The sequence below is a fragment of the Chrysemys picta genome, chromosome 8, assembly GCF_011386835.1.
Source record: "Chrysemys picta bellii isolate R12L10 chromosome 8, ASM1138683v2, whole genome shotgun sequence".
NCBI classification, from domain to species: Eukaryota; Metazoa; Chordata; order Testudines; family Emydidae; genus Chrysemys; species Chrysemys picta.
In genome coordinates this window covers 45,380,620-45,408,067 of record NC_088798.1, presented here as the reverse complement: position 1 = coordinate 45,408,067, position 27,448 = coordinate 45,380,620, and the positions used below count along the sequence as shown (strand labels likewise).

Sequence of the window (27,448 nt, the reverse complement as noted above, 5' to 3'; positions counted from 1 at the left end):
GGATGTACTTCTTCACACAATGCACAGTCAACCCATGGAACTCATTGATGGAGGATGTTGTGAAGGCCAAAAGTATAAGAGGGTTTAAAAGAGAATTAGATAAGTTCATGGAGGATAGGTCCATCAATGACTATTACCCAAGATGGTCAGTGATGCAACCCCATTGGCGTTGGAACAATTTTTTATAGTTGGGTGCTGAAAGCCATTGAACAAAACTGTAAACCCTGTACATGATGGAAACCACTTAAAGCCAGGGGGTGCTGCCACACCCTCAGCATCCCTAGTTCCAGCTACCCCATGCTCTGGGTGTCCCTACACCTCTGACTGCCGGAAGCTGCCACAGGACAACAGGAAATGGATCACTTGGTAATTGCCCTGTTCTGTTCATTCCCTTTGAACTATCTGGCACTGGCCACTCTCAGAAGACAGGATACGGGGCTAAATGGACCATTAGTCTGATGCCATATGGCCATGTTTATGTTCATTGCCCAACGTATCTGTCCCAAGCATCAAAAAACAGGTATGTCTTTCCTGGGCCAAGCCAGATATTATGGACAGTTTGTGCTAATTTTTGCCTCACTGGCAGGACTTCTCATGGACCTTATCGAAAAGTCATCCACAAGCAGGGCCGGCTCTAGGGTTTTGGCCGCCCCAAGCAGCCAAAACCAAAACAAAAAAAAAGCTGCGATCGTGATCTGCTGCGGCAATTCGGCGGGAGGTCCTTCACTCCCAGGCGGAGTGAGGGACCGTCCGCCAAATTACCGCCGAATACCTGGACCTGCCGCCCCTCTCCGGAGCGGCCGCCCCAAGCACCTGCTTGAGAAGCTGGTGCCTGGAGCCGGCCCTGTCCACAAGACAGATTGGAGTCACCTCAGTGAGACCAGGTGTTTCAGGAAATGAAGAGAATTCTCTGCAATAAATGCTTTCTGCACAGCCCCGACTTCACACGGGAGTTTATTTTACAGACCAATGCCTCACAGTTAGCCCTGGGTATGGTCCTTTCCCAGATGTTCCAAGGCCACTAATACCCCATCCTCTTCATGAGTAGGAAGCCCCTAGACAGAGAGATGTGGTACTCTGCCCTCAAAAAGAAATACTTGACCATCCACGGGGCCATTAGGGTGCTAGTACACTACCTGTTGGGTACCCTGTTTGTCTTGATCACTGATCATATGGCTCTGCACTAGCTCCATATGATGAAATGCCCATGTCAGTTCTGAGCAATAGAACAGTGTCCAGGAAAGGAACAGCATAACACTGATTTCTGTTCTCTGACTGAGGAAGATGTTGGCATGATTATTGAGTGCACCAATGGGTCCAGTCAGAGGGGAGAGATATGTGATGAGGTGTACTATCCCTTTAAGGGACAGTCTGGTGCTTACAACCAAGACAACCTGGGTGTAAACACGAGCTGCTACAGGTTGCAGGCCCATTAGTCTTTAGGTCACTAGTCTGACCAGGGCCATAGAGACTTTGTATGTCTGACTATAAGTTTTGTTGCTCTGACTCAAGGCTCAGCGATCTCAAGGGCCTTAAGAATAGGTTAAGCGGTTCCTCCCCAAGCTGACATCTAAGGGAAAGGGAGAATAAGCCAGCCTGCCTCCTAGAACAATAAGGAAGCACTAGGAATTCTGCCAGAAGGGGTAAGTTTGGAGGGTTTTTTTTTTAAAGGAGACACACATTTTTGTTAGTTTGGTTTTGGCCTCCCCCTCGGGGATCCTATACACACACACACCTCCAGACTGATGGGGGTGGGAGAGAGATTGGGCTTCCTACAGTACAATACCTCCCTGGGCCAGTTTGCCTCCACACCATCCCCAACACAGGCTAGTCACTAAATGCCATAATTTGGCTATATTACAGATGGCTCAGGTAACATCGCCTGTTATTAAGGTTGCTGGACACACTCCATTATAAGACCCTGTTTTCGGTTGCTTACGACTTTGTCAAACTTTAACTGTTGCAAATAAAATTTTCTATGCTGGGTGTTTTTGAAAGTATCTGCTAACACAGTTCAATCATTTATAAGAATGAGATGAGAAAAAAATAATGTTAAAATAATCTTACAGCTGTTTTGTTAAGAAACTCAGGCACTTGGATGCTTTGGGGAAAGGTCTTGCAACTTGACTGGGGTGTCCACCCGGTATCAAGAATGTATCTTTTACTGTCCTCCAGAATAGTCACTCAAATTTGGCCAAGTTATAAATTTATGTAAGTCTCAGATTTCAAATGCCCAGTATAGATCTGTTACAGTTTGACAGCTAAATTCTTTGAAGATCCTGTCCACACTGAGCATATTCTAGGGCTGCAGGGTCTGAGCTGGACTTCCCTGAAATTACTCTTCCTAGCTTCTAGGGGGCCACAATGGTTCTGGGCATCAAAACTGAGATCATTAAAACTGTCTCTCCTGCACTCTCATTCCCCACAGTGATGGTGCCCAGTCAGCCTGGAGACGAAGGAGGAAATAGAATTACTGAAATGCAATGGGGTGAAGAGCATGGGGGAGCAGAATCAACCTGTAAGGATGGATATAAGAAGAACCAGGAGAGGCTCTGGGGTGGGGATAAGGAATAACAAGTATGGGTTGCAGGAAGAGCATTATTAATAATAATAATGTTTATTATGCCCACAAATATATTTGGCTGTTCGCAGAAGATAAAGAAATACTTGGTACCTGTCCCAAGAACTTTACAATCTAAATATTAGACATGACACAACAAGTGGGGGGTGACAAACAGCAGAGAGGGTCTGGATGAGGAAGGCTGAGGGTCACAACAACATGATCTTATAATTACTCAGGTCAAGAATACACATTCTCATGATAAGTCATCTGCTAGAATTGGTACTATAACACTAGCTTATAGAAATCAAAGGATGAATTGGGACACTGCAAGTAGTAACTCCAGCACAAACCGGCAGAGCTAAAACTTACTAATGCCCTGATCAGATATAACAATATATTAAAAACAAAAAAGCAACAACTTAGCACTAAGATAAAGATACAGCACCACCTATTGGTGGAGGTTCTATCCATACTAATCATTACACTATTTTTGTATTTCTCTTAAGCAGAACATGATAGTAGTGGTTTTGCAGTTGTTTAGCCAGGAGCCTGAAAGAACAAAAATGTTGCTTACTGTTAAAGATACATCTTGGAGTAGGCGTCCAGTTATTCTTTGTGCATGTAACTTTTGCTTGTTGATTTTCAGGGATATATTCATGATCACACACATATGAAATTTCATCACCTACTTTGTAGTATTTCTGCCATTGAATTAGGAATTTACCATTTGCCAACCAAATGGGAGAACACTTTTCTAAAGGAAAAAGGTTTAGTACAGTTAGCAGTTGGACAGCAGGCATTTAAACTGGGAGAAAAAACTGAGATCCTTTGGCTTTCCACCTTCTGTCAAGCCTCCCACTCTGTGCACCAGTATTCTCCACTTCGGATCCCTCATTAAAACTCACCTCTTTCACTCTCACTTCCTATATCATTCTGACTACAAATGTCTCTAAGCCTGCTGATCTTGTACTGGAACAGCTATCCTGTGCATTGTGTTGGCCTGAATTTGACTCTAAGCTCTTTGGAGAACGGATCTTGTCCTTGTTTGTGCTTTGTGAAGACCCATGCATGCCCACAGCTCTATTTAATTCACAACACCACACCAGGTTGTGGTGACCCCCACGTCTCTCTTCTAACTTTTCATGGGAAGTAGCTATTCCTATCTCCAATTTTATAACTAATCTAATGGAGATTTTCTTTTAGTTTTTCAAAGTGTAGAATAAAAGTTTTCAAACATCAAGACTTCAAAAATGAGCCCTTTACACACTGGGAGCTCGAGGGGTAAAATCTCATGATATTTCTGCCACTTCTAATGTAAAAATAGAATAATCTGTACATTAAAAATCCATACTGGGCCAATTAGTGTACATTCCCCCCGCCTACTATAAGTGATTAGAATTTCAGTTTTGAAACTAAAAAGTTAGGATTGCCTGTGTCCCCATCAGCCAAGACACTCTGTAAATGATTAAGCACCCACTGTTTAATTTTTTTAAATCACTGGAGACAAAGTTGTAATTGCTAATCTACAAGTATTTATAATTTTAAATACTATTGCACTGAAGAGCATTCCAAAGTGCTAAGAGTGTGGAGAGCAGTGCGGTGGGACGTTAAACTAGGGGAGTCTGGCAGGCTAGGAAGAGGGAGAGGTTTTAATCTCAGGATGTGTACTCAGTGCAGCCCCTAGCTCCAGTGTGGAGATACATTTTGATGGCTGGTGGACCTGCTAAGGTCTCATAGAGGAAAGCAGGACCTGTCCTCCTGCAGACTCAGCATCCTCACAGGAGGTGGAGGGGGAAGAGTAGATTTGGCATGGAAGTATCCATGGAGAGGGGCTGACTGGGCACTGGACTCAGGTCTAGAATTAGGCCCTATACTGGGGAAGGCTGGGGTCTGCAGCTGAGGTGCAAGGATGCAGAAGTAGAGCGAGAACTGTCTGTAATGCGGAGCCTGGCTGTGATGAGTGATGGGGGAAATGGCTGGAGGCTCTCTGAGGGGCCAGAGAGCAGGGCTGGCCAGACAGTAATACATTTATACTTGCTCCATGAAAAAAATCTTCATAGCAGATGGACAAAACTTGGGTGTAGGTTACAGATTTCTCCAACTGGAACACAAAGCTTTCCACTTAAAGTGGATCTGGCTTTGTAAAAAGCTTTGTGCACTAACCTGGGAAATCTTAGATATTGGCTAAAGACTTTATGGAACAGCTGTGATGCTTTTAGGTCTCTCAGACTCCTCTGGTCTGCACCCAACCTCTGAATTACTTTCCAGCCCAGAGCCAATTCTCCAGGTACTAAGTATGTTCCCTACACATACCAGTTCCCAGAACATGCTGAGGTATAGAGCTGGACAGGGAACAGTTTTCCTATTTCACATTAAGACAAAACCTGAGACCTTTTGAATTTTTTCATAAAAAATATGAGAGAGAGAGAGAGAGAGAGAGAGAGATGCTCACCCCAGAATAGCCAAGAGGTAGGGCACTTAGTAAGTGAGAGAACCAGGTCAAGTCCCTGCTTTGCCATTCTACCACATCCCAGCTAAGTGACCTAATCGCTGCCCTCATCACTGATTATAAGCCACTGGTAAAACTACTGAGTTCAAAGGTGATTCACTATACTCTTCTGGGATGGCTACACCTCATAACCAAAGAGCAAATTAGTCCTTACTATTTCAAGAAACTGGAGTTATCCGTGAATGGTTGTTTGCTATGGAGGCTACGAGTAGTAATAGCAAAACATGAACAGCAAAAGATGCCAGTGGAATTACATGAGTAGCACCAAAGGGTAGTAAAAATGAAAGGAGTGGCTAGAAGTTATGTTAGGTGGCTGGCTTCAGTTCAAGATATAGAAATGAAAAGTAGCCTGCATGACTCCTGCAACAGCCATTGAAACATACCAGAAACGGTACTATGTCACCCATGGAAGGGGGCTATGAAGCCCTGTCAATGGCTGCACATTGACTTTGCAGAAAAATAAGCAAATTTATTTAGTTGTGGTTGATGCTTATTCTCGGTGGTCAGAGTTGGTTCACATGACAACAACCTCTTCTGTTTGCCATGTACAGTTTACCTACGGACCTCTTTTCAGATAATGGTCCATAATTTATTTCTGAAGATTTTCAGACATTTCTATGGCAAAATGTGTGGAAGCATATTAGATTGGCTACCTATCACCCAGCATCAAATGGATTGGCCAAGTATTTTGTGCAGATATTGAAACAAGCATTAGACCAAAATAATGGGGGACACAATGCATTGCAAATTTCCTGTTCTCATATAGGTCTAGCCCACAATCTGCCAGCTGACATTAGTTAGGTACTACATTTGATTTACTTAGACCAGACTTACTGAGAATACTCGATGAAAGACAGCAAACAGTCAAAAACCCACAACGTAAACCTTCCAGGTTTTTCTGCATAGGACAGGCAGTGTTGGTACAAAATCACAGGGGAGGGATGAAGTGGGGAAAAGGTGTGGTGAAGCAGATATTGGGACCAGTGACATGTTTGGTAGAGGTAAAAGGCGAGAATGAAGAGGCACACTGATCAACTGTTACCAGATACAAGCTCAGGATGGTTATAGGATGTGGTCTCTCAAGTTAGTAAAGAAGGTTGTACATTTTGTTGGCCAGAGGAGATGGTGCTGCTAGAAGATAATGGCCGAAAGAGAAGGAGAATGAGCACGCTCCTGCTGAGCATGATCCATAAAGAACAGGACAAAGGTCAGGTGTCATTCACTTTTCCTGGCAGGTACCACCAGCCTCAGTGAAATCACAGACCTCCCATGCGGTTACATTTATGAAAATTTTTATTGTGTTTGTTTTAATTGAAGAATTCACACGGGAGGAGTTTGCTGTTTTGAAAACTATATTAAAGTATACAAGCACCCTCTGTATAAAGCTATGAAAGTGAGATCCATGTGGACTTGATCAGTATTTTCCTGATCCTGCTTCCAGACTGGGGGGCTCTGTAGGGAAGCATGCAATCTGGGTCTAGTAGCAGTCAGACTGTAAAGAGGAAGCTTGTAGTAAAATGGGGTGAAGTGTACCTCCCTGCCTTGGGGACCAACCTGCTTTCTCTGTGTGTTTTTGGTTTTGTGTGTAAAAATTTTGGACATTAAGAAATAAAGTAACATTATTATGCAACCTTCCCAAAAGGATATTTTGTGTGTTTATCTAACTTCTCTGTTTGTATGCCATGACTAAGAAGGGGAAAATCCTACTAAAGATTTTTTCATGTCCTTGGATTACAAGTCTTGACTGGGAGATGTAAGGGCCAGACTACCAAAGCATTGTTATAAAAGTCTCCCCACTCCCCCCAACTTGGTTCCTTCAAATGCTGCTGATGCTCTACATATTTACTAGTGTTTCATGCTACAATAGTATTTTTAAGGGAAAAAAAGCAAATTTACATTTACTTACTAAGACATTTTGGTATTGGGTCCCAGCCATCAGCAGTACATCTCATTAGATTCCAGGTGCTCTCACTCTTAGATACATAACCATCAAGACATCTGTAGAAAATTGTCACCCCCTAAACGTACTGGAAAATCTTTTTCTCTGTGGTTTTTGTAATAGCCAGTTAATTTGCCATTTTCTATATGTGGGTAGTCACAGAGTTTCACTTTAAAAGAAAGTTTGGAACATATATATATTACAAAGTACATGGAAGAAAAATTCACTGTTATATTCACTCATCAGTTTTCTCCTCAGTTTTAGTACTTTGCGTTTGAATGTTACATTAACTCAGTGGTTCCCAAACTTTAACAACCTGTGAACCCCTTTCACTAAAATGTCAAGTCTCACGAACCCCCTCCTAAAAATGAATATTTCCAGGGATTTTCTCCTTTACCTGAGTTTAAATTATAAAAGCAGTAATCTTGGAAATATAAAATTTGTTTTTATGACATGCTTACTACACACTATTATTAATTATTATGTATCATTACAGTATTTTTATTACATTATGAAAATGGCAACACTCTTCCAAGATCTCATTTCTGTAGCTTGTATCACTTTGAATAAGCCTGTTATAAGACAAGGCTCCTGTGTTTCATCAAGGAGTATCAGATTTGAAACAGCATGAAGGTATTTAAGAAGCCAATTCAAAGAGTTCCTCCTACACAAGCATTCAGGTCTTGAATAGTCCAGGCAAAGAACGCACGTTACAACAAAGCTTAAACTTGTTCTTCATAATAATTTTAAAAACAATACTACCTGCCTATTTAATTTTTAAGAACAGCAAAAAATGTCCACCTCCCTTTCCATTTCTTATAAGGAGTCTTGAAGTTTAAATCTCCTTGGCATGATAGATACGCTTGCTTTGATCTGCTTAGCTCTTGGAAGTCCAGGGTCTCCAGGCTGCTGGCCCCATGCTGCCCGGGGTCCCTAGGGACAGCTCTGTCTGCCATTAGGGAATTTTTTCCTGAGCACCCCCTGTAACATTTCGTGAACCCCTAGGGGTTCACGAACCCCAGTTTGGGAACCACTGCTAACTGGAGTCATGAGTTCAGGACATATACAATATGATGATCTGGGTTATTTTACTTTTCACCTCCACACGCTTTTCCTACCAAGCAGGATGGGACAGCTTTAGAAATTACTGCATAACAGCTTGTTATTCACAGACTCCAGGAAGGATTACCCCGTTCTGTGGAAACTCATTGGGAGAGGTGAGAGGAGGGGAGAGCTCTGCAAGGTTCCACTCACAGTTCACTCAGATTGTTCATTTGGTGCATGCATTACCGCTTTCACCTGGTGAGCAGGGGGTCCTGCCCCCAGAACCCACATACTGTGAGGGATCTCCTCACGGTACAGGGCCATCCACAAGTGGGCAAGATGGTAGCTTGGAGGTGACTGATTTCCCTCCACACGCAACAAGCTCTGTGTTTACCACAAAATCTGTAGTCCCATTATCAGAGGGTTAATTTATAATGACACTGGTGGGCTTCACCTCCTCCTGCTTTAGACAGTTTTCATTTATTGTTAAATAACAAGGGCCAAATTCCTCAATTTTTACTTAGTCTCTATTCAACAAAACTCTCACTGCAGCCACTGGGATTTTACCTCAGGAAAGATTAGGTAAACATTTGATAAAAAACTTCATGATTTAGCACAGGAAGAACCACCTGGAAAAAAACTGTGACAGTTCAGAACAAAGGTTCCAAATCTGAAGGCACAAAACTAGGGCTGTGGTGTATATGAGTGACTCAGAGTCTAAATATACCACATAGAGTTTCTTACCATTCATACTATACTGGTATAGTGCCTGGCATGCTACCATTTTGATAGGTAAAACACAGAGATACAAATCTTCCCTGTAGGAGGTTGATCTTAACACATTTGCCAAGTCAATCATAGTGTATATGTTGCTCATATAGTTATTTACGACTATACTATCTGATATCATACCATGTTGTTTTCACAGGGACTTTTTCCAAGACGTTTAAAGTAAACTTTGCAAAAGGCAAAAGCCCAGCAGGTATGAATCTTTCATTTCTGTTGACTGCAGAAGTGAGGCCACCAGCTCCTTTTTATTTAAATATTTTATACTGTCAACTGCAAACATTATATAATCAATTGGATTTTGATAGTGTCTACACACGTTAAGACATAAAAGCAACTTACAGATACATCTTGGAATAGGTAACCAGCCATTCTTTGTACATTCCGATGTCTTTTCCCTGTTGTCCGTTTCAAAGTGAAATCCATGATTACAGTCTACTCTGATTACATCCTCTTCTCTGAATACTCTCTTTTGGGGCTGGAAGGTTCCATTAGTCACTGCTGGAGGATCACAAGTAATTTCTATGCAGAAATAGATAAACTAGTTGAAATGGAAACAGGACTTAAGGCCATAAATACCCTTCAGTTAAGATTCTTTATATCCATCTTTTTTATTACCTCTCAACATTGCAGTATAAGAGCACTTTCTGTATCAAACTGTGAAAGTGAGATCCCTGAGCACTTAATGAAGTCTGTAGCTCTTCTCCTGTCTCTGCTTCTGGGAGGATCTGCTTAAGGTAATTTTATTTTATTTTACTGTGTGGGGATCAGGTAGTTGTTGTTATAAGTATCATTCTGATTAGGATGGGAAAACTTTATCAAAAAGGCAAGTCTTGCAGAGAGACCTAAAACTGGACAGACATTATTTTTGTTATGTCATCTGGAAGTTCATCCGATAGCTGGAGTTGGATCTCCTTCACCAAAAATGCCTTCCCTCTCTCTCTCTCACACACACACACACACACACATTCTCCTATCCTAGGCTTGGTGATTGGCATTGTCCCAAAGGAGTGCAAGTCTTGGCACATCATAAATGGAGATGTGATTTCCAATGTCCTGAGCTACTAATGGCTTTGTGTTCATGATCAGAAGAACCCCTCCACAATATGTGGATTCTGGAGGAAGAACTCTCCACTGCTCATTTCAGGTGAAGCTCTACTTCTTGCCCTAATGAGATTGGCTGGGTAAATTATGGGTGGACCTGGCAAGATTAACCCTGAGGTGAGAAATGCAGAACATAATCCTTAGTGTTCAGATGAGACAAGGGTCCTACAAACAAGACTCCTTCACTACACAACCCTGATTCATCCCCAGAGCTGCTCGATTTTAATAGCTAGGTTTCAAATAGACCCTCCTTTCTCTCCACAACATTCAAATAGTCCTTAAATACTCACAAACCCCTCAGTTCCCTGGAAAGTCATCCCTCCAAGACATATTTTACTATATGACATCATGGAAATGGATAAGTCAGGTCTGATGTCAGAAATTAAAGTGCCCACTCATTCTATAGGGCTCATTCTATAAGTATATGAAAGGCTCCTATCCCCATGGTACCTATAAATCAGGCCCACATGCGAGAGCATGTTCTTCAGTCTGTATAACACTGAACCTGGGAATGATACAGAACTGTTTCTAAACAAGCCAGAATACAATGAATATAACTACAGCTCCCATAGCATGGCATAAATAAGAGACATTTGAGTACATGAGTGAATTTCACCAGCTCTCCTGATTGCAGCAGTACCACTTATAGAAATACTGGTAATGCTCACCTGCTTCTGCACTTTGAACTCTGCAGTGTTTTGGGGAATGCACTCAGCCCTGCTGTATCAGGCAGTAGATTACGTACATGGATAGCCTCTAGAACTTCATAAAAATTAGATTGAATATCAAATGACGTGAGCTGAAGTTGTATATATGAGAGTTTGCTGTAACAGCACTTGACTATGTGCAGCATTGAGCGTATTTAATGTAACCCCACACAAGGGAAAAGTTAAACTAAAGTGTTGTTGAATATTTTGATTAATTTTGCATCTTACCTTGTCCCTTAACACAGAAAGCCCAGAGAAACTGAATGACGATACAGCTCAGCAAAGTCATCCTGGTGGTTGACCAAGTAAACCCAGCACTCGTAATGGCTGACATTGAGTTCTGCTCCTCTCTGGATTCTGTCCTCAGCAACTGCTTTTAAAGATTGATCTTGCTTTCTAACCCCTCCCTGCAGTTGTCTATCACCTCTCTTTCAACATAAAGGTACCAGAGATAACATATGTAAACTCCACCGGGAATACAGTTCAAGGGTTTTGTTTTTTTCCCAATATCCTCTTTCATTACATGAAATTTCTCCCCACACAGCGTGATCTGGGAAATTCTTGTACTAAGTACTATGCTATCTACTACTGGGAGTTCAGAAAAATTTCTCATGTGTAAATATCAGATAAATTAGGGTTGTTTAAGCTACATTTTCAGACATTTTCACTATGCATTCCCCAGGTTGGTTTTCATTTCTATTACTACAGTCTTTATTCTGTTTTCCAAAATGGGCAATTAATTGTTCAACACAAATTTTCATACTACAATCTGCTAACCTAAGAGTTCATGTAGAGTTTCTGTGGATCTGAAGAGACCTGTAGTTTTGAAATGCTGGAAAGGGACTTGATGATTTATTCATATGTTTAAAGAGGGGTTCCTGGCTACAGGACGTTTGAGAACAACATGCACAAGAAGCATTTGTTGGAATCTTCAGAAATTCCTACTGGGAAAAATAAATCAGTTTTATAAACCACCTTGCACTATGGACAACCATTAAACTGATATTCCATCATGTCTGAATATTTCATTTGGTGCATGCATTTCAAAAAAATGTGTCCAATTGAAAGACTTTAGTTGCTGAAGTTGTTCCAAACTAAACATTTTGTTTGAAATTATTTTGTCAACTTTTCTGATTTGCCAAAGTTTTTCAAAATTTTTAGATTCACTTTGATTTGAACCGTTTTTCTTTCTTTATTCCAGAATTTTGGAAATGCCAGCGAACCAAATTTGTATCACTTGCTCTAGTCCTACACTTGAAATATCACAGCAATTTTTCAAGGCAAACTCCCTGCCATGTGATTTTACAGAACTTTAAAATATTGTCTATAAACCAAAACTCTGCTGCAAGCTTAGGTAGGCGCTGCCCTACAAACAATGTTCAGAAAGCCGCAGATATTCTGTTTTACTAAACAGCCAAAATCAGCAGTTGGTTGGAATTTGATGGTTACCTGTTCTGTTCATTCCCTCTGGGGCACCTGGCATTGGCCACTGTCAGAAAACAGGATACTGGGCTGGATGGACCTTTGGTCAGACCCAGTATGGTCATTCTTCTGTTCTTATGTTTTTGATAATTACCCTGAATGTCACAAACACCCTCCCTTCTTCTCTATGAAATTTCACAGGATCTCCTGATCCCAGAATACAGTTCCTGTCTCTTTTGCTGTATGACCGACCCCTTCTCTTGAACACACCTCAGTTTTTGATTAACAAGTTGCTGGGACCCTCTCTCTGAAGGTGGCAGGATATTCTTTCCCCTCCTCAAAGTTACCAGGATGAGGGTGCAGCCGGGCTGGCAGATGCAGTAGACAGAACCATGAGGGGATATCTACACTAGAGTTTTTACCTCAAATTAATTGATTACCAATTAATTCAAGCTAATTAACATTTTGTAAACACTAGTTTGGACTCTCCTCAAACATTTGTCCCAGAATACTAACATGGTTTGCCCTAGGCTGATCCCTCTGGTTAACCACAAACATTTGGGAACTGCCCAAATCACCCTTTACACTCGCATTAAATCCCTTGAGTTAACCATCAGTCAATTAAATGGAGGTAAAAAAGCTCTAATGAAGCCAAGCCCCAAGACACAGCATTTCACCAGTGGAGGCTGGCATTGTGCAAGCACGAGTGTTTATCAAACATTGATCAGAAGTTCATTGGCCAAACAGATACTTTGAATTTTGGCATGAAGCAGCACTGGATGTGGTAAATCATGTTTTGAAGGAATTCCACCTTGTATGCCAAAGGCTAAGGAAAGAAAAATTGTCATCATGGAGTAACTTATCCTGGTGTTTTGAGTGAAGTCAGGATAGGGCCAACAACTACCACCTACAAATGTTACTGCTGTCCGCAGTGTTTCTGATGGACACCTCTGCAGAATGTCTGGCAGGACCTAGCCTGTTCTTCAGCGAAACATCTCAATGACTATTTATGTGGAGACTTTTTGGGTAAAGAAAGAGTCTAAACATATTGGTTCAACCCCCCAGATATGTATTTATTTTATAGAATGAACAGAAAACAATACAAATAGGTGCAAAAATTAAATGAATGCAATATTAAGGGTGAGATTTTCATTCCACATGATTTAGGAAATGCAGAAGTACTGTGATGGTTCCCCTAGAGAACTCATTCACATGTATAAACTGAGGAAAGATGACTGTAGCTGCAGCCAGCTGGACAGGTGACTACTGGCAGGAAGAATACTCTGTGAGAAAGGGTGTGGGAGGATGTAGCTGTATATGGGGTGTCTAATGACTGGAATAAAGCATATATTTATTCTGCTTTTGCAGCATGCATGTGTCCCTGTTCTGGGGCCTATTTGGGAGAGACCCACAATTTTCCTGCACTCTGGCCAAAGAATCCCATCGGTGCTCACTCATTTTCTGTTTCCACCTGGTGGCCCTAGGAAATTCACCTTAGTGACAGCACTGATTTAATTTCTAATTGACTGTCAAAAGAGGAGCAAAAAATAATGAATTTCTTCACAAAGCACATGCAGTTCACAGCTGCTGAAATTCTCTGCCAATTTCAGTTCATTTTTGTGTAGTCCTTTCATAAGATTTTATGATTTCTTTTCACATGGAACAATGTTTTCCATTCAATTCTGTTAAATGACTATCTAGTTAGTAGTCACAGCTCTTAAAAACCACATTTTCTTTCCACAGCAATCAGCCGTCAATAGTGATGGACGACCCCGGTAAAACACCAAATATTTTCCTGAACTAAACTTTCTGATTTGCAAATGTCACAAGATCAAGATTTCCAATGATTCTTAGATTTGACCGGGTGGGAAATGTTGCTGTTTCTGCCAGCCAAGAGAGAAAACCAGAGGGTGCAGTGGCATATGACTTCATTTTAAAGTTAAGAAGGGGCACCGGTTTGGTTTGAGTTTGGGGTAAAGATTTAGGTCCGTCCTTAGAGTTAGAAAACCTATTTGCCCATCCTACATTGCTTCAAATTTGTTTTAGGAATGTATATTTTGATCAAATACATAAACAAGCATTTGAACTGATAAAGATGAATCCAAGCACAAATGATGACAAAGAATAGGAGATAATGTGTAAATATTACAAATAACTGGTTAATAGTCTCAATGATCATGAGGTGCTGGTTAAAAATATCTGTTTGAGGCTTCTTATTTTCATTCATCTTGAGTACCTGTCATATAAAGAGAATAACAGAAAGTAAAAAAGTTAGCGCTAAGTATACAATTTAATCTAATAATAGAAATAACAGTTTGATGATCCAGATCATCATATTTCTCTCCATCACATGTGGATTCTACCAATCAGAACTTACTAGCTTTACAAATAGAGAAAAAGTTAACGTAGCAACCTGCATGGAACTCTGAGGGATGGTCATGGGTTGCAGAAGGGAAGAGTTTGAAGAAGGGGTCCAGGCACTCAGCCTATGGGTATGTCTACACTACCCACCGGATCGGTGGGTAGTGATCGATCTATCGGGGATCGATTTATTGCATCTAGTGTAGACGTGATAAAATCGATCCTCAATCGCTCTGCCATTGACTGTAGAACTCCACCGTGGTGAGAGGCGGAAGCGGAGTCGATGGGGGAGCAGCCAGCAGTCAACTCGCCGCCGTCCTCACGGCCAGGTAAATCGACCTAAAATATGCCGACTTCAGCTACGTGTAGACCTAGCCTTAGTGTAGATGACTTGCATTGTTATGCTACATTTGGAGCAACTCTATAAAAAGTGGCTTTACTAAAGAGCTAGTTTATTTTCAGTAAGAATAGAGTCCTCTCATTTTATTACTTAGCACTCAGCGAATGAACCAAACATATCACATGGCAGAGCGTGAGGAGAGACAGCACATGTGCGGGCCTAATGGACACTGCTCCAATCAGCAGTGCAGGGATGCAGGCACACCTACAGTGGAGCACCCATCGGGACACTACTCAAAGGAGAATACTAGGTTAGCAAGTACATTTTCAATCTGATATGTTTAGTATACCGAGTTGAGTTTTGACATTTGTTAAGCAAGACAGGACACAAATGCAACTTACTGCTACACCTTGGAGGAGGCAACCAGCCATTCTTTGTGCATTCAGCTATGTTTTGTCCATTATGAATGTGAAATCCATGATTACATGTAATTATAATGACATCACCATCCCTATACGCATTCCTTTGAGGTCTGAATCTACCATTATCCACTCCTGGAGGATTACATACAATTTCTAACAAGAATGAGACAAACACATTTTACAAATGAAAATAGGCCAGTAGGCTGTACAATCCATCAGAAATTAGTGTGATTTATCTCTGAATAAAACATATGGAAATTACATAGGAGGGAACCTACTGTTCTCCCCAACTTTTACTGTAATGTCTGTTTAAGAAGTTGCTAAATAGAATATGGATGAACTGATTTTTAATTGAGCAATACACATGCCAGAGCTAGTAAAAAGTTTTCAGTCAAAACTGTTGCTTTTTAAACAAGAAATGGTCTTTTTCTAAACCAAATACTTTCACAGAAAAGCTTGGGTTGCTTGGTTTGGGATTTTTGTTTTGAATTTTTCCAGTTTTTCATAAAAAATTGATATTTTAAATTGTGTTTTTTCTACTCCTGTTTTCCCTTTTTTATTACTAAATACAATAGAATGAATGATGTCAAAGTCTTTTACCACCACTTTTTCTTTTTTCCATCTTTGGCTTTTCTACTCTGTAATTATTCCAAAGTTGGAGAAGTTTTCAAAATTTACAGAGTAGAAAAAGGAAAATGAGAGAGGAAACCCTGAACATTATTCATTTATTTACAGTAAAATGGGGGTGGGGGGAAAGGGAGGCTGGATAGGAAAGGAAAACATTCAAAGTTTTGAAATTAAAGTGTATATACTTTGTGAAAAAAAATGAAAAATTGCTCTATTTCAAACCCTGCAAAATGGTAAAACCATCAGATGTCAACACTTTTCACAAAATTGCTTCTCCATTTTTCATCCAGCTCTGTTAAATTTGCTGTGTCAGGGCTTGTACCATAGAAATTAAAAGGACTTTGTGTTATTCTGTAGTTACAAATTGTTATACCCAGCAGGTGATTATACCATCTCTAGTTCTCCCAGCACTTTCATACCCAATAGCAACAAACCAAGCTCCAGGCACAAACTCAGTTTTCCTATTATAGACCCAAGTTGTGCTGTCAAGAAAGGCCTGAGTGGCTCTGACCGCTGTTTCTGAGAAGGCTTCTGAGTATCACCATTAAATATTCTGTGAATGGATTCAGTAACATCTGAAATAGCCTTAGATACGCCTATGCTAGATATGCGTAGTTACAGACAGTAACTCATTTTTATTTTTAAAATGGTTGTATGACAAATAAATGCCACTTGGTTATTAAATTAACTCAGGGGGTCAGAGTAGAGTAGGGAGAATATGCCTCACAGTGTCTATTAGCCCCTGAAATGTAGTCAGCTTAACCAAGCTGCCATCTGGAAGGCTTTAACCTCTGCACTGCAGTGATGAGAGCAAAGCAGCAGCTCTTTTACATCCCTTATTCCTATCTCTCCAGAGTGCCCTCTACTGAAAGCAGGATATTTGAGATACCCACTAGATCCTGTCTCTACCTACCTTTGCATTCTGGATAGACAATTGGATTTCTATTGCAGTGCACCATAAAAGTAGATTGAGATAAATTAGTTGCAAGTGCATATCCTGGTTTGCAGCGAAACTCAAGAAAACCACCACGTTTTAGGTACACCAACTGCAATATGTTCTCATTTGCTCTCCCATTCAACTTTATCATCCAGTTTTCCATTTCTTCCACTGAGATAGCACATGGCTCTAAAACAAGAAAAAGAAGCAGTTGTTTTGGTAACACCCCACACACACACACAGGTAAGCACATTGAAGTAATGTGTTTACACAGGTGATGAGTTTTATTCAGTGAATCTCTAAATAAACCTCAAAGCCTAAGAAAGCAGTATCTTTTTTACCTAAACAAAGTGATGCTTTTGTCCAATTTCCATTGTCACAGAAAGATCTGTTCTGTCCTTCCATTGCATAAAATTTTTGGCATTTGAATTCTATGAAGGAGCCAGATGTGTATCCTTTTTCCAAGAAACTAGTTATGTCTCCATTCTCAATGGTAGGTGGACGGCTACAGTTTTTTCCTGTTTCTAAAGGGAAACAAATGACAATGATAATAATCTTATGCAAAAATGGTTATGATGTAATTTTTTGGCTTTGGTACTGCATGTGGAAAATGACTCCTTTTCCAATGTTAGGGAAACCACTTGTAAAAAACCTCATGTGGCTGAGGTAGGCACAATGACCAAAATACTACGGGCCTCATCCTCAGCTGGTGTAGATTAGTGTTACTTCACCTGAACACAATGGGTCTATGTCAGTTTACACCAGCTGAGGACAGGGTTCTGAATTTCTTGGGTTTTATTAACTTAATTCAGACACTAATTTTTATATGGAATGTATTTAGTTGTATATCTAGTATTTCGTACATACCTTTCCCTTTCACACTCTCAATTATACATATTTGTATTACATACAAAGCACCATCAAAATCTATGTTAAAAGATTATTAAGATTGCAAAGTGAAGCATTCAAAATATGCATATGCATTACGTTGGAGTCTTTAATCGCATGATAACACACTATTTTTCCCACAGGACCCCTGCCTCATTCAGTGCACAGGCTGGTGGGTGCTCACTAGGGTGACCAGACGTCCCGATTTTATCGGGACTGTCCCGATATTTCCTTGTTTGTCCCACGTCCCGACCGACGTGCGGTCGGGACACTGGACAAACAAGGAAATGCTCCGGAGCCTGGAGCCCGGAAGTGCTCCCCCCCCCCCCCCGCCCCGACTCCACCCCCTCCTCCCACAATTGGCTCCCTCCCCGAATCCCCGCCTCTTCCCCGGGCTCACCATTCCTCCTCCCTCCGCAAGCGCTGGAGGGAGGCTCGGGAGACTCAGGGGAAGCGCGGGGCCGGGGTGAGTAAGAGTCCGGCCTGGCCCAGTGCAGGCAGGACTCAGTTGGCTGGTAGGGAGAGGAGGGGGGCGGCCCGCGGGGCCAGGCGGCGGCTGTTCTCACCCCCGGGCAGTGGGACTCGGGAGCAGCCGCTGCTGCAGCTCCCACTGCCGCGGGGGAGGAAGTGGCCATGGCGCTCGGCGGCTGCGGCGCCTCCGAACCCCCCGAGCCGGGGCCTGCTGCGGGGACCCAGCAGCGCGCACGCTGCGCCCAGCCCCTGGCCAGTCGCGTCTGGGCTGCTGCCCAGCTGGTGCTATCCTGCGGCGGCCCTGGGGCGGAGGCATCGGCAGCCCAGCCCCGTTCGTTCCCCTGCGGGACCCGAGCGGGACGGGGGGGCTGGGGCCTGCTGCCCCCACTCCGGGGCCGCCGCGGGATAGCACCAGCTGGGCAGCAGCCCAGACGCGACTGGCCAGGGGCTGGGCCCAGCGTGCGCGCTGCTGGGTCCCCGCAGCAGGCCCCAGCTCGGAGGGTTCGGGGGCGCCAGAGCCGCAGCCGCCGAGCGCCATGGCCGCTTCCTCCCCCCGCGGCAGTGGGAGCTGCAGCAGTGGCTGCTCCCGAGTCCTGCTGGCCGGGGGTGAGAACAGCTGCCGCCTGGCCCCGCGGGCCGCCCCCCTCCTCTCCTTACCACCCAACTGAGTCCTGCCTGCTCGGGGCCAGGCCGGACTCTTACTCACCCCGGCCCCGCGCTTCCCCTGAGTCTCCCGGGCCTCCCTCCAGTGCTTGCGGAGGAAGGGGTTTTTTTTTGGCCCCGCCCCCTGCCACGCCCCTCCCCCCCCCCCCCCCCCCCCGCGTCCCGATATTTGACTTGGGTGATCTGGTCACCCTAGTGCTCACTGAATGAGATGACTATTCAATATTTCTTTTTGTCCTCATCTTTCTATATGCAGCCCCTTGCCTTATGTTGTATCCACCAATCAAGGTATTAACAAACTTTAACAGACCTTTATTTACAGTGGAAGTCTCTTTTCCAAGCTGTAGCTGCACACACTGTAACTCTCCCAGCCTCCTCAACTCCTCTCCCTCCTTCCTGTTTCCTGTCCTTTCAGACTCCCAACAGCCAATGCTCCCAGTTCTAATAATCACATGCAGCATCTAAACACCACATTCCCTCCTCTCTTAAGAAACTTTCCAAATTAAAATAAACATTGTTGTTCTAACCACAGGAACAAATATGAAACAAGACACTATACTGTTGGAAGGAATATTACACTGAAAACACTGTAGATACTACATAACATAGTCTTTAGTCCAGGCAGGTGGTCGTCTGAGTCTGACAGGCCGTCTCTCAAGCACCAGTTCCAGTGCAATGTCTTGTTGTGTTGGTTCTACAGTGAAGTCATCCAATGCAAACTGGGCGTAGGCATAATCTCCTCTTGGTGCATAGGCAGGTGCAAGATAAGAAGCATTCCATACCCGCCCATCAGAAAGTCGATAGGTGTAAGGTCCCTTCTTCTCTATGATTTTAAGAGGAGCTGTGAACTTATGGTCCCCTTTGTGTAAGTTTCCAGGTTTTCATATTCTAACAAAGGAACCACACTCAAACTTTGGTTCCTTAGCACCTCGCCGTTTGTCTGTGAAAGCCTTAGACTTTGCTTGGTTCTGTTCAACTGTCTTTCTCACATCATCCCTGTTTGGGGCATCAGGTTTTAGTCCAGCCTGTGAAATTGTATGCCCCAGAAAGGAGAGTTCAGTTTGTCTAAATTTGCATTTGGACCTATTGAGCTTGAGGCCTGCTTTGCTGATGCAGTTTAGTACAGACTGCAGGTTATTGTCATGCTCCTCAGTAGTATTTCCAAACACAATAATATCATCCAAATAGCACTGAACTCCATGTTGATTCTTCAGAATCAATGACATCATTTTTGGAAGGCACTTGGGGCTGATGTGAGACCATATGGAATACATTTAAATGAAATAGTCCCTCATGTGTAATGAATGCTGTGAGGTCTCTGCTATCTTCATGCAACATAAGCTGGTGGTATGCGCTCTGCAAATCAAGAGTAGAAAACATCTTTGCTCCACGGAGTTCTGCAAATACTTCTTCTATGTGAGGAAGAGGATGGCTGTCAATCACAATATCTTTTCGTACAGGCATCACATTATTCCGCATTTTAACTTTATGCAGAAACCCATAAGCACAGCCGAATTTCTCCTCAACCTGGAGTTTGGTCCCAGCTGAAACTAGTGTGAGTACTGCAAGAGTGCTTTGCTGCGGAAGATCAATTCGTCCATTAACTACCCTGAGATTTAAAGCAGCTAATAAATCTCTGCCAAGGATAGCAGTGCCTTTGTGAACAATGTAGAATTCCGCAGTTACACAGCAATCACCAAAAGTAACTATTGCTGGCAAGCAGCCATGTACTGGAATATGGTTTTTCAAATAGAATACCAAGTGAAGTTTGGGTTCAGTAAGAGGCACATCTTTAAAGTAATGCAAATAGATGGAATCAGATAGTATAGATACTGCTGAGCCAGTGTCCAACATTAGCTGAATAGAGTGTGATAGGCCTGAGGGTATGGCAGAAACATTTACAGTGCACTTTATCTGTTCTGGAATATGTGCAGTAGTGATTTTGTCTACATTCAGCTCAGTAACATCTGGTATTGTAACTGCATGCACCTGTTGATTGAACTGGCTACTGCGACATACTTTAGCAAAATGCCCAATCTTTTTGCAATGGTTGCACCGAGCTACTTTTGCTGGACATCCTGTGTAGCTTGCAAGATGTTGTGGGGATCCACAGCGAAAGCATGCTTTTACTGTATTTTGCATTTGCTGATTCAGTGGCTTTTCATTAGTTTTCCTTTTGCAATTGTTTGTCTGCAGTGATAGTGAACTTTTCTGCAAAGGAGTCACAGCCTGGACTGGGCCTCTTGTACCCTGGCTCATTATTTTGGCTTCAGCTGTAGCTGACTCAATCTGAGTAGCAATGGTTATTGCTTTTTCTAGTGTAAGTTGTGGTTCTAGAAGTAAGCGTTCTCTTACACGAAGCATGGTTGTTTTCTCAATGAGCTCGTCTCTAATCATCTCATCTGCCATATTCCCAAGTCACAAGTTACAATCAGACTCCTTGTGAAAGCCATATACTGCATTATAGTCTCCCCTGGTTTCTGCTCATGCTGGCGAAATCTGTAGCAATTAGCTACTACATTCACTTTTGGCACAAAAAAGTTCTTTAATGCAGTAAGTGCAGTCTCATATTTATCATCTGCAAGAGGAAAAGTGTAAAATATACACTGTCCTTCTGCTTCAAGGCAGTGGATTAGCAGAGCACGCTTCCTTACTTCAGAAATCTCTGTAGCACTGATTGCAAGCAGATAAGTCTCAAACATATGGATCCAGACAGTAAAAGCAATTGGAGGCTCACCTGGGCTTTGCAGAAAGGGTGCAGGTGGGTTCAGAGGCAGAAGATCCATCCTTGTCGCCAAAATGTTGTATCCACCACGCAAGGTATTAACAACTTCAACAGAACTTTATTTACAGTGGAAGTCTCTTTTCCAAGCTGTAGCTGCATACTCTGTAACTCTCCCAGCCTCCTCAACTCCTCCCCCTCCTTCCTGTTTCCTGTCCTTTCAGACTCCCAACAGCCAGTGCTCCCAGTTCTAATAATCACATGCAGCATCTAAACACCACACCTTATTGGCCACATTATTCACAAATGTCAAAGGCAGGCGGGAGGTATTATGCAGGCCATACCAAACAAGTGCCCCTAAAATCCCTCTTAAAAAGTGGCTTGAAGCTGCACAGTGTTTTCAGTTGTTAGAAGCAGTCCCAAAGAGATGGGTAAGTGGGGAGATGCTGTCCAAACCATGTGCTTATCACATGGCTCTGTAATTTAGTACATGGATGTCACAACCACTATATATTTTCTATACAACAAAATTATGGTAAAATACTGTTAAGGCTACAAAGTGAAGCATCCCAAAAGTCAGAAAATTCCAAAGTTAAGGCTGCCTGTACAACGTTAACTTTGCCCCCTGTGTGTATACATTACAACTGGCCTTTAACTGCATAATCATACTGTATTTTTCTAGAGCAACCCTGCCTCATTCAGAGTGAAAGCTGACCAGTGACTTAGGCAGCTGTTTAATATTAATTTTTACCCAGTGTTCAATGTGTGAGTTCTGTTTCTTCCACTACACATTCTGCAGTGGTCAGGAGCACCCCGACTCATGCAGTACATAAACTTTTCTCATTCACCAGCTAATCTGCTCACTGAAGGAAAAATTCATCCCTGCACAGAGGAGCAGCACAAGGCCTATTCACCATTTATGCCCTACCTTGTGCTGGCCCTCCGAACAGCACTGAATTCACCCTGAATGAGGCAAGAGCCCCGCAGAAAATAGAGTATATGATCATGTAATTAAAGACTGTATCATAATACAGACACACCGTGAGGATATACAGGTAAATATAACTTTGGCATTTCCAGTCCTTTGAGTGCTTCACTTTGCAACTATAACTTTCTTTTAAAGCAATTGTATGAAATTTCCTACCACTTTTATATAAAGAAATTCCATCATGTGGAACTGTTTTCCAGACTGCAGGTGACTGCTCTGTTCTGCACGATATGTGCACTAAGTGATGCCCATGGAGGGTGATGCAGTGCCTCATGAGTGATTATCTCTAATGGAAGGAGTAGGTGTCACAGTCCAGAACACAGTGCAATACAAGCACACAAATGACTTTACACAAGAGATCAAATAAAACTGAGAAACTGAATTATCAAAATACGGTGCAGATTTACCAGAGATACAGGAAGGCAATTCCATGTGGCCATTAATGCACTTCCTGACTGAAGGGATTGTGAGGGTATATCCTTCACTGCACATAAATTCCAGTGTGTGGTCACTCTGAATCAACTGTGCATGTCTTCGGCCATTGGACAGAAGCAGATTTTTGATCTCCAGTTGCTGTTTTGTGAGGCTACATGGTGCTAAAGAAAAACCAGAAAAAAATGAAAATGATAGAGCCTGATTCTTCAGTGTCCTGCATCTTGTGCAGCCATTTACCTGCTCTGTGCAAAGTGACTGAAAAACATGGCCATTCTGCTGTGTACTCTCTCTCTCTCTGAAAGGTGTAAAATGCTATGTAAGATGCAAGACAGTGGAGAATCAGACCCAAGATATAGGTTAAAATGTATTTCTAACTATAACTATAAAATTCACATTGCTGAAAAGCAAAATAAAATAGTTTTTTCTAAATATTAATATAGATGTATATATGAACATATATAGACATGTGTTGCCAACTCTCATGATAGATCTCTAGTGATATTAGTGGTATTTTTAAAGCCCCTGCTCCCAGAGTCAAGTGAGGATGGAGTGGAGGTTAAGGATAATCTAGGCATGGCCCAATATCTAAACAAATACTTTGCCTCAGTCTTTAATGAGGCTAATGAGGAGCTTAGGGATAATGGTAGGATGACAAATGGGAAGGAGGATATGGAGGTAGATATTACCACATCCGAGGTAGAAGCCAAACTCAAACAGCTTAATGGGACTAAATCGTGGGGCCCAGATAATATTCATCCAAGAATATTAAAGGAACTGGCACATGAAATTGCAAGCCCATTAGCAAGAATTTTTAATGAATCTGCAAACTCAGGGGTTGTACCGTATGACTGGAGAATTGCTAACATAGTTCCTATTTTTAAGAAAGGAAAAAAAAGTGATCTGGATAACTACAGGCCTGTTAGTTTGACATCTGTAGTATGCAAGGTCTCGGAAAAAATTTTTGAAGGAGAAAGTAGTTAAGGACTTTGAGGTCAATGGTAATTGGGACAAAATACAACATGGTTTTACAAAAGGTGGATCATGCCAAACCAACCTGATCTCCTTCTTTGAGAAGGTAATAGATTTTTAGACAAAGGAAATGCAGTGGATCTAATTTACCTCGATTTCAGTAAGGCATTTGATACGGTTCCACGTGGAGAATTATTAGCTAAATTGGAAAAGATGGGGATCAATATGAAAATTGAAAGGTGGATAAGGAACTGGTTAAAGGGGATACAACAGTGGGTCATACTGAAAGGTGAAATGTCAGGCTGGAAGGAGGTTACTAGTGTAGTTCCTCGGTGATCTGTTTTGGGACCAATCTTATTTAATCTTTTTATTACTGACCTTGGGACAAAAAGTGGGAATGTGCTAATAAAGTTTGCGGATGACACGAAGCTGGGAGGTATTGCCAATACAGAGAGGGACTGGGATATCCTACAGGAAGATCTGGATGACCTTGTAAACTGGAGTAATAGTAATAGGATGAAATTTAATAGTAAAAAGTGTAAGGTCATGCATTTAGGGATTAAAAACAAGAATTTTTGTTATAAACTGGGGATGCATCACTTGGAAGTAACAGAGGAGAAGGACCTCGTCGTATTGGTTGATCACAGGATGACTATGAGCCGCCAATGTGATATGGCTGTGAAAAAAGCTAATGCGGTCTTGGGATGCATCAGGCGAGGTATTTCCAGTAGAGATAAGAAGGTGTTAGTACCGTTATACAAGGCACTGGTGAGACCTCATCTGGAATATTGTGTGCAGTTCTGGTCTCCCATATTTAAGAAGGATGAATTCAAACCGGAACAGGTACAGAGAAGGGCTACTAGGATGATCCGAGGAATGGAAAACCTGTCTTATGAAAGGAGACTCAAAGAACTTGGCTTGTTTAGCCTAACCAAAAGAAGGCTGAGGGGAGCAGGGCCGGCTCTAGATTTTTTGCTGCCCCAAAGGGGAGCAGTGGAGGCAAAAGACATATCTGGCTTCAAGACTAAGCTTGATAAATTTATGGAAGGGATGGTATGATGGGATAGCCTAATTTTGGCAATTAATTGATCTCTGACTATTAGCGGTAAATATGCCCAATGGTCTGTGATGGGACACTAGATAGGGCGGGATCTGAGTTACTACAGAGAATTCTTTCCTGGGTGTCTGGCTGGTGAGTCTTGCCACATGCTCAGGGTTTAGCGGATTACCATATTTGCGGTCGAGAAGGAATTTTCCTCCAGGGCAGATTGGCAGAGGACCTGGGGGGTTTTCGCCTTCCTCTGCAGCATGGGGCACGGGTGACTTGCTGGAGGATTCTCTGCACCTTGAAGTCTTTAAACCACAAATTGAGGACTTCAATAGCTCAAACATAGGTCAGGGGTTTGTTACAGGAGTGGACGGGTGAGATTCTGTGGCCTGCGTTGTGCAGGAGGTCAGACTAGAAGATCATAATGGTCCCTTCTGACCTTAAAATCTATAAGTCTATGAGTCTATAAGTGAATACAAAGGAATCTCATCTTTCACTTAATAAAGTAAGTTTCTAGTCCTCTCTGTTGTTGAGAAAAGCTCAAAAACATGACCCCAATGTACCTTAAGGCTCAAAAAGCAGAAGGTAAATAAAAGCACACACAAAAGTAGTATTTTAAAAAAACAATTTCATTATTTTAAAGCCAATCTCATGACTTTTGGAATCTTGCGGTTAGAAAAACTGAATAGATATCACTTTCCTGATAAAATCCTATTTTCATAATAGAGGCCCAACTTAAATGTATACCCCAAATTAAGAAACACAGTAAAAGAACTAAAAAAGAACCACCATGGCTTAACAACCATGTAAAAGAAGCGGTGAGAGATAAAAACTTCCTTTAAAAAGTGGAAGTCAAATCCTAGTGAGGTAAATAGAAAGGTGCATAAACACTGCCAAATTAAGTGTAAAATTGTAATAAGAAAAGCCAAAGAGGAGTTTGAAGAACGGCTAGCCAAAAACTCCAAAGGTAACAAATAAAATGTTTTTTAAGTACATCAGAAGCAGGAAACCTGCTAAACAACCAGTGGGGCCTCTGGATGATTGAGATACAAAAGGAGTGCTTAAAGACGATAAAGTCATTGAGGAGAAACTAAATGGATTCTTTGCTTCAGTCTTCATGGCTGAGAATGTTAGGGAGATTCCCAAACCTGAGCCGGCTTTTGTAGGTGACAAATCTGAGGAACTGTCACAGATTGAAGTATCACTAGAGGAGGTTTTGGAATTAATTGATAAACTTAACATTAACAAGTCACTGGGACCAGATGGTATTCACCCAAGAGTTCTGAAAGAACTCAAATGTGAAGTTGCGGAACTATTAACTATGGTTTGTAACCTGTCCTTTAAATTGGCTTCTGTACCCAACGACTGGAAGATAGCTAATGTAACACCAATAATTAAAAAGGGCTCTAAAGGTGATCCCGGCAATTACAGACCGGTAAGTCTAACGTCAGTACCGAGCAAATTAGTTGAAACAATAGTAAAGAATAAAATTGTCAGACACATAGAAGAACATAAATTATTGGGCAAACGCCAACATGGGTTTCTGTAAAGGGAAATCGTGTCTGACTAATCTATTAGAGTTCTTTGAAGGGGTCAACAAACATGTGGACAAGGAGGCTCCAGTGGACATAGTGTACTTAGATTTCCAGAAAGCCTTTGACAAGGTCCCTCACCAAAGGCTCTTACATAAATTAAGTTGTCATGGGATAAAAGGGAAGGTCCTTTCATGGATTGAGAACTGGTTAAAAGACAGGGAACAAAGGGTAGGAATAAATGGTAAATTCTCAGAATGGAGAGGGGTAACTAGTGGTGTTCCCCAAGGGTCAGTCCTAGGACCAATCCTATTCAACTTATTCATAAATGATCAGGAGAAAGGGGTAAAAAGTGAGGTAGCAAAGTTTGCAGATGATACTAAACTGCTCAAGATAGTTAAGACCAAAGCAGACTGTGAAGAACTTCAAAAAGATCTCACAAAACTAAGTGATTGGGCAACAAAATGGCAAATGAAATTTAATGTGGATAAATGTAAAGTAATGCACATTGGAAAAAATAATCCCAACTATACATACAATATGATGGGGGCTAATTTAGCTACAATGAATCAAGAAAAAGATCTTGGAGTCATTGTGGATAGTTCTCTGTGTGGATAGTTCTCATGCAGTGTGCAGAGGCGGTCAAAAAAGCAAACAGGATGTTAGGAATCATTAAAAAGGGGATAGAGAATAAGATGGAGAATATATTATTTCCCTTATATAAATCGATGATACGCCCACATCTTGAATACTGCGTACAGATGTGGTCTCCTCATCTCAAAAAAGATATATTGGCATTAGAAAAGGTTCAGAGAAGGGCAACTAAAATGATTAGGGGTTTGGAACGGGTCCCATATGAGGACAGATTAAAGAGGCTAGGACTTTTCAGCTTGGAAAAGAGGAGACTAAGGGGGATATGATAGAGGTATATAAAATCATGAGTGATGTGGAGAAAGTAGATAAGGAAAAGT

General features: G+C 42.0%; 1 protein-coding gene and 1 pseudogene across 1 annotated transcript in view; both read right to left on the bottom strand.

Moving 5' to 3' along the window:
* LOC135973278 (complement factor H-like) overlaps positions 1–11,014 on the bottom strand; it is a 96,672-nt gene extending 85,658 nt beyond the window's left edge. The window contains 5 exon segments of the mRNA XM_065556037.1: positions 3,138–3,317; positions 6,979–7,084; positions 7,086–7,180; positions 9,184–9,363; positions 10,881–11,014. Of these exon segments, the coding sequence (XP_065412109.1) occupies positions 3,138–3,317; positions 6,979–7,084; positions 7,086–7,180; positions 9,184–9,363; positions 10,881–10,986 (667 nt within the window). The 5' untranslated portion in view covers positions 10,987–11,014.
* A 2,115-nt stretch (positions 11,015–13,129) lies between these two features.
* Positions 13,130–27,448, bottom strand: part of LOC135973277 (coagulation factor XIII B chain-like) — a 38,166-nt pseudogene continuing 23,847 nt past the window's right edge.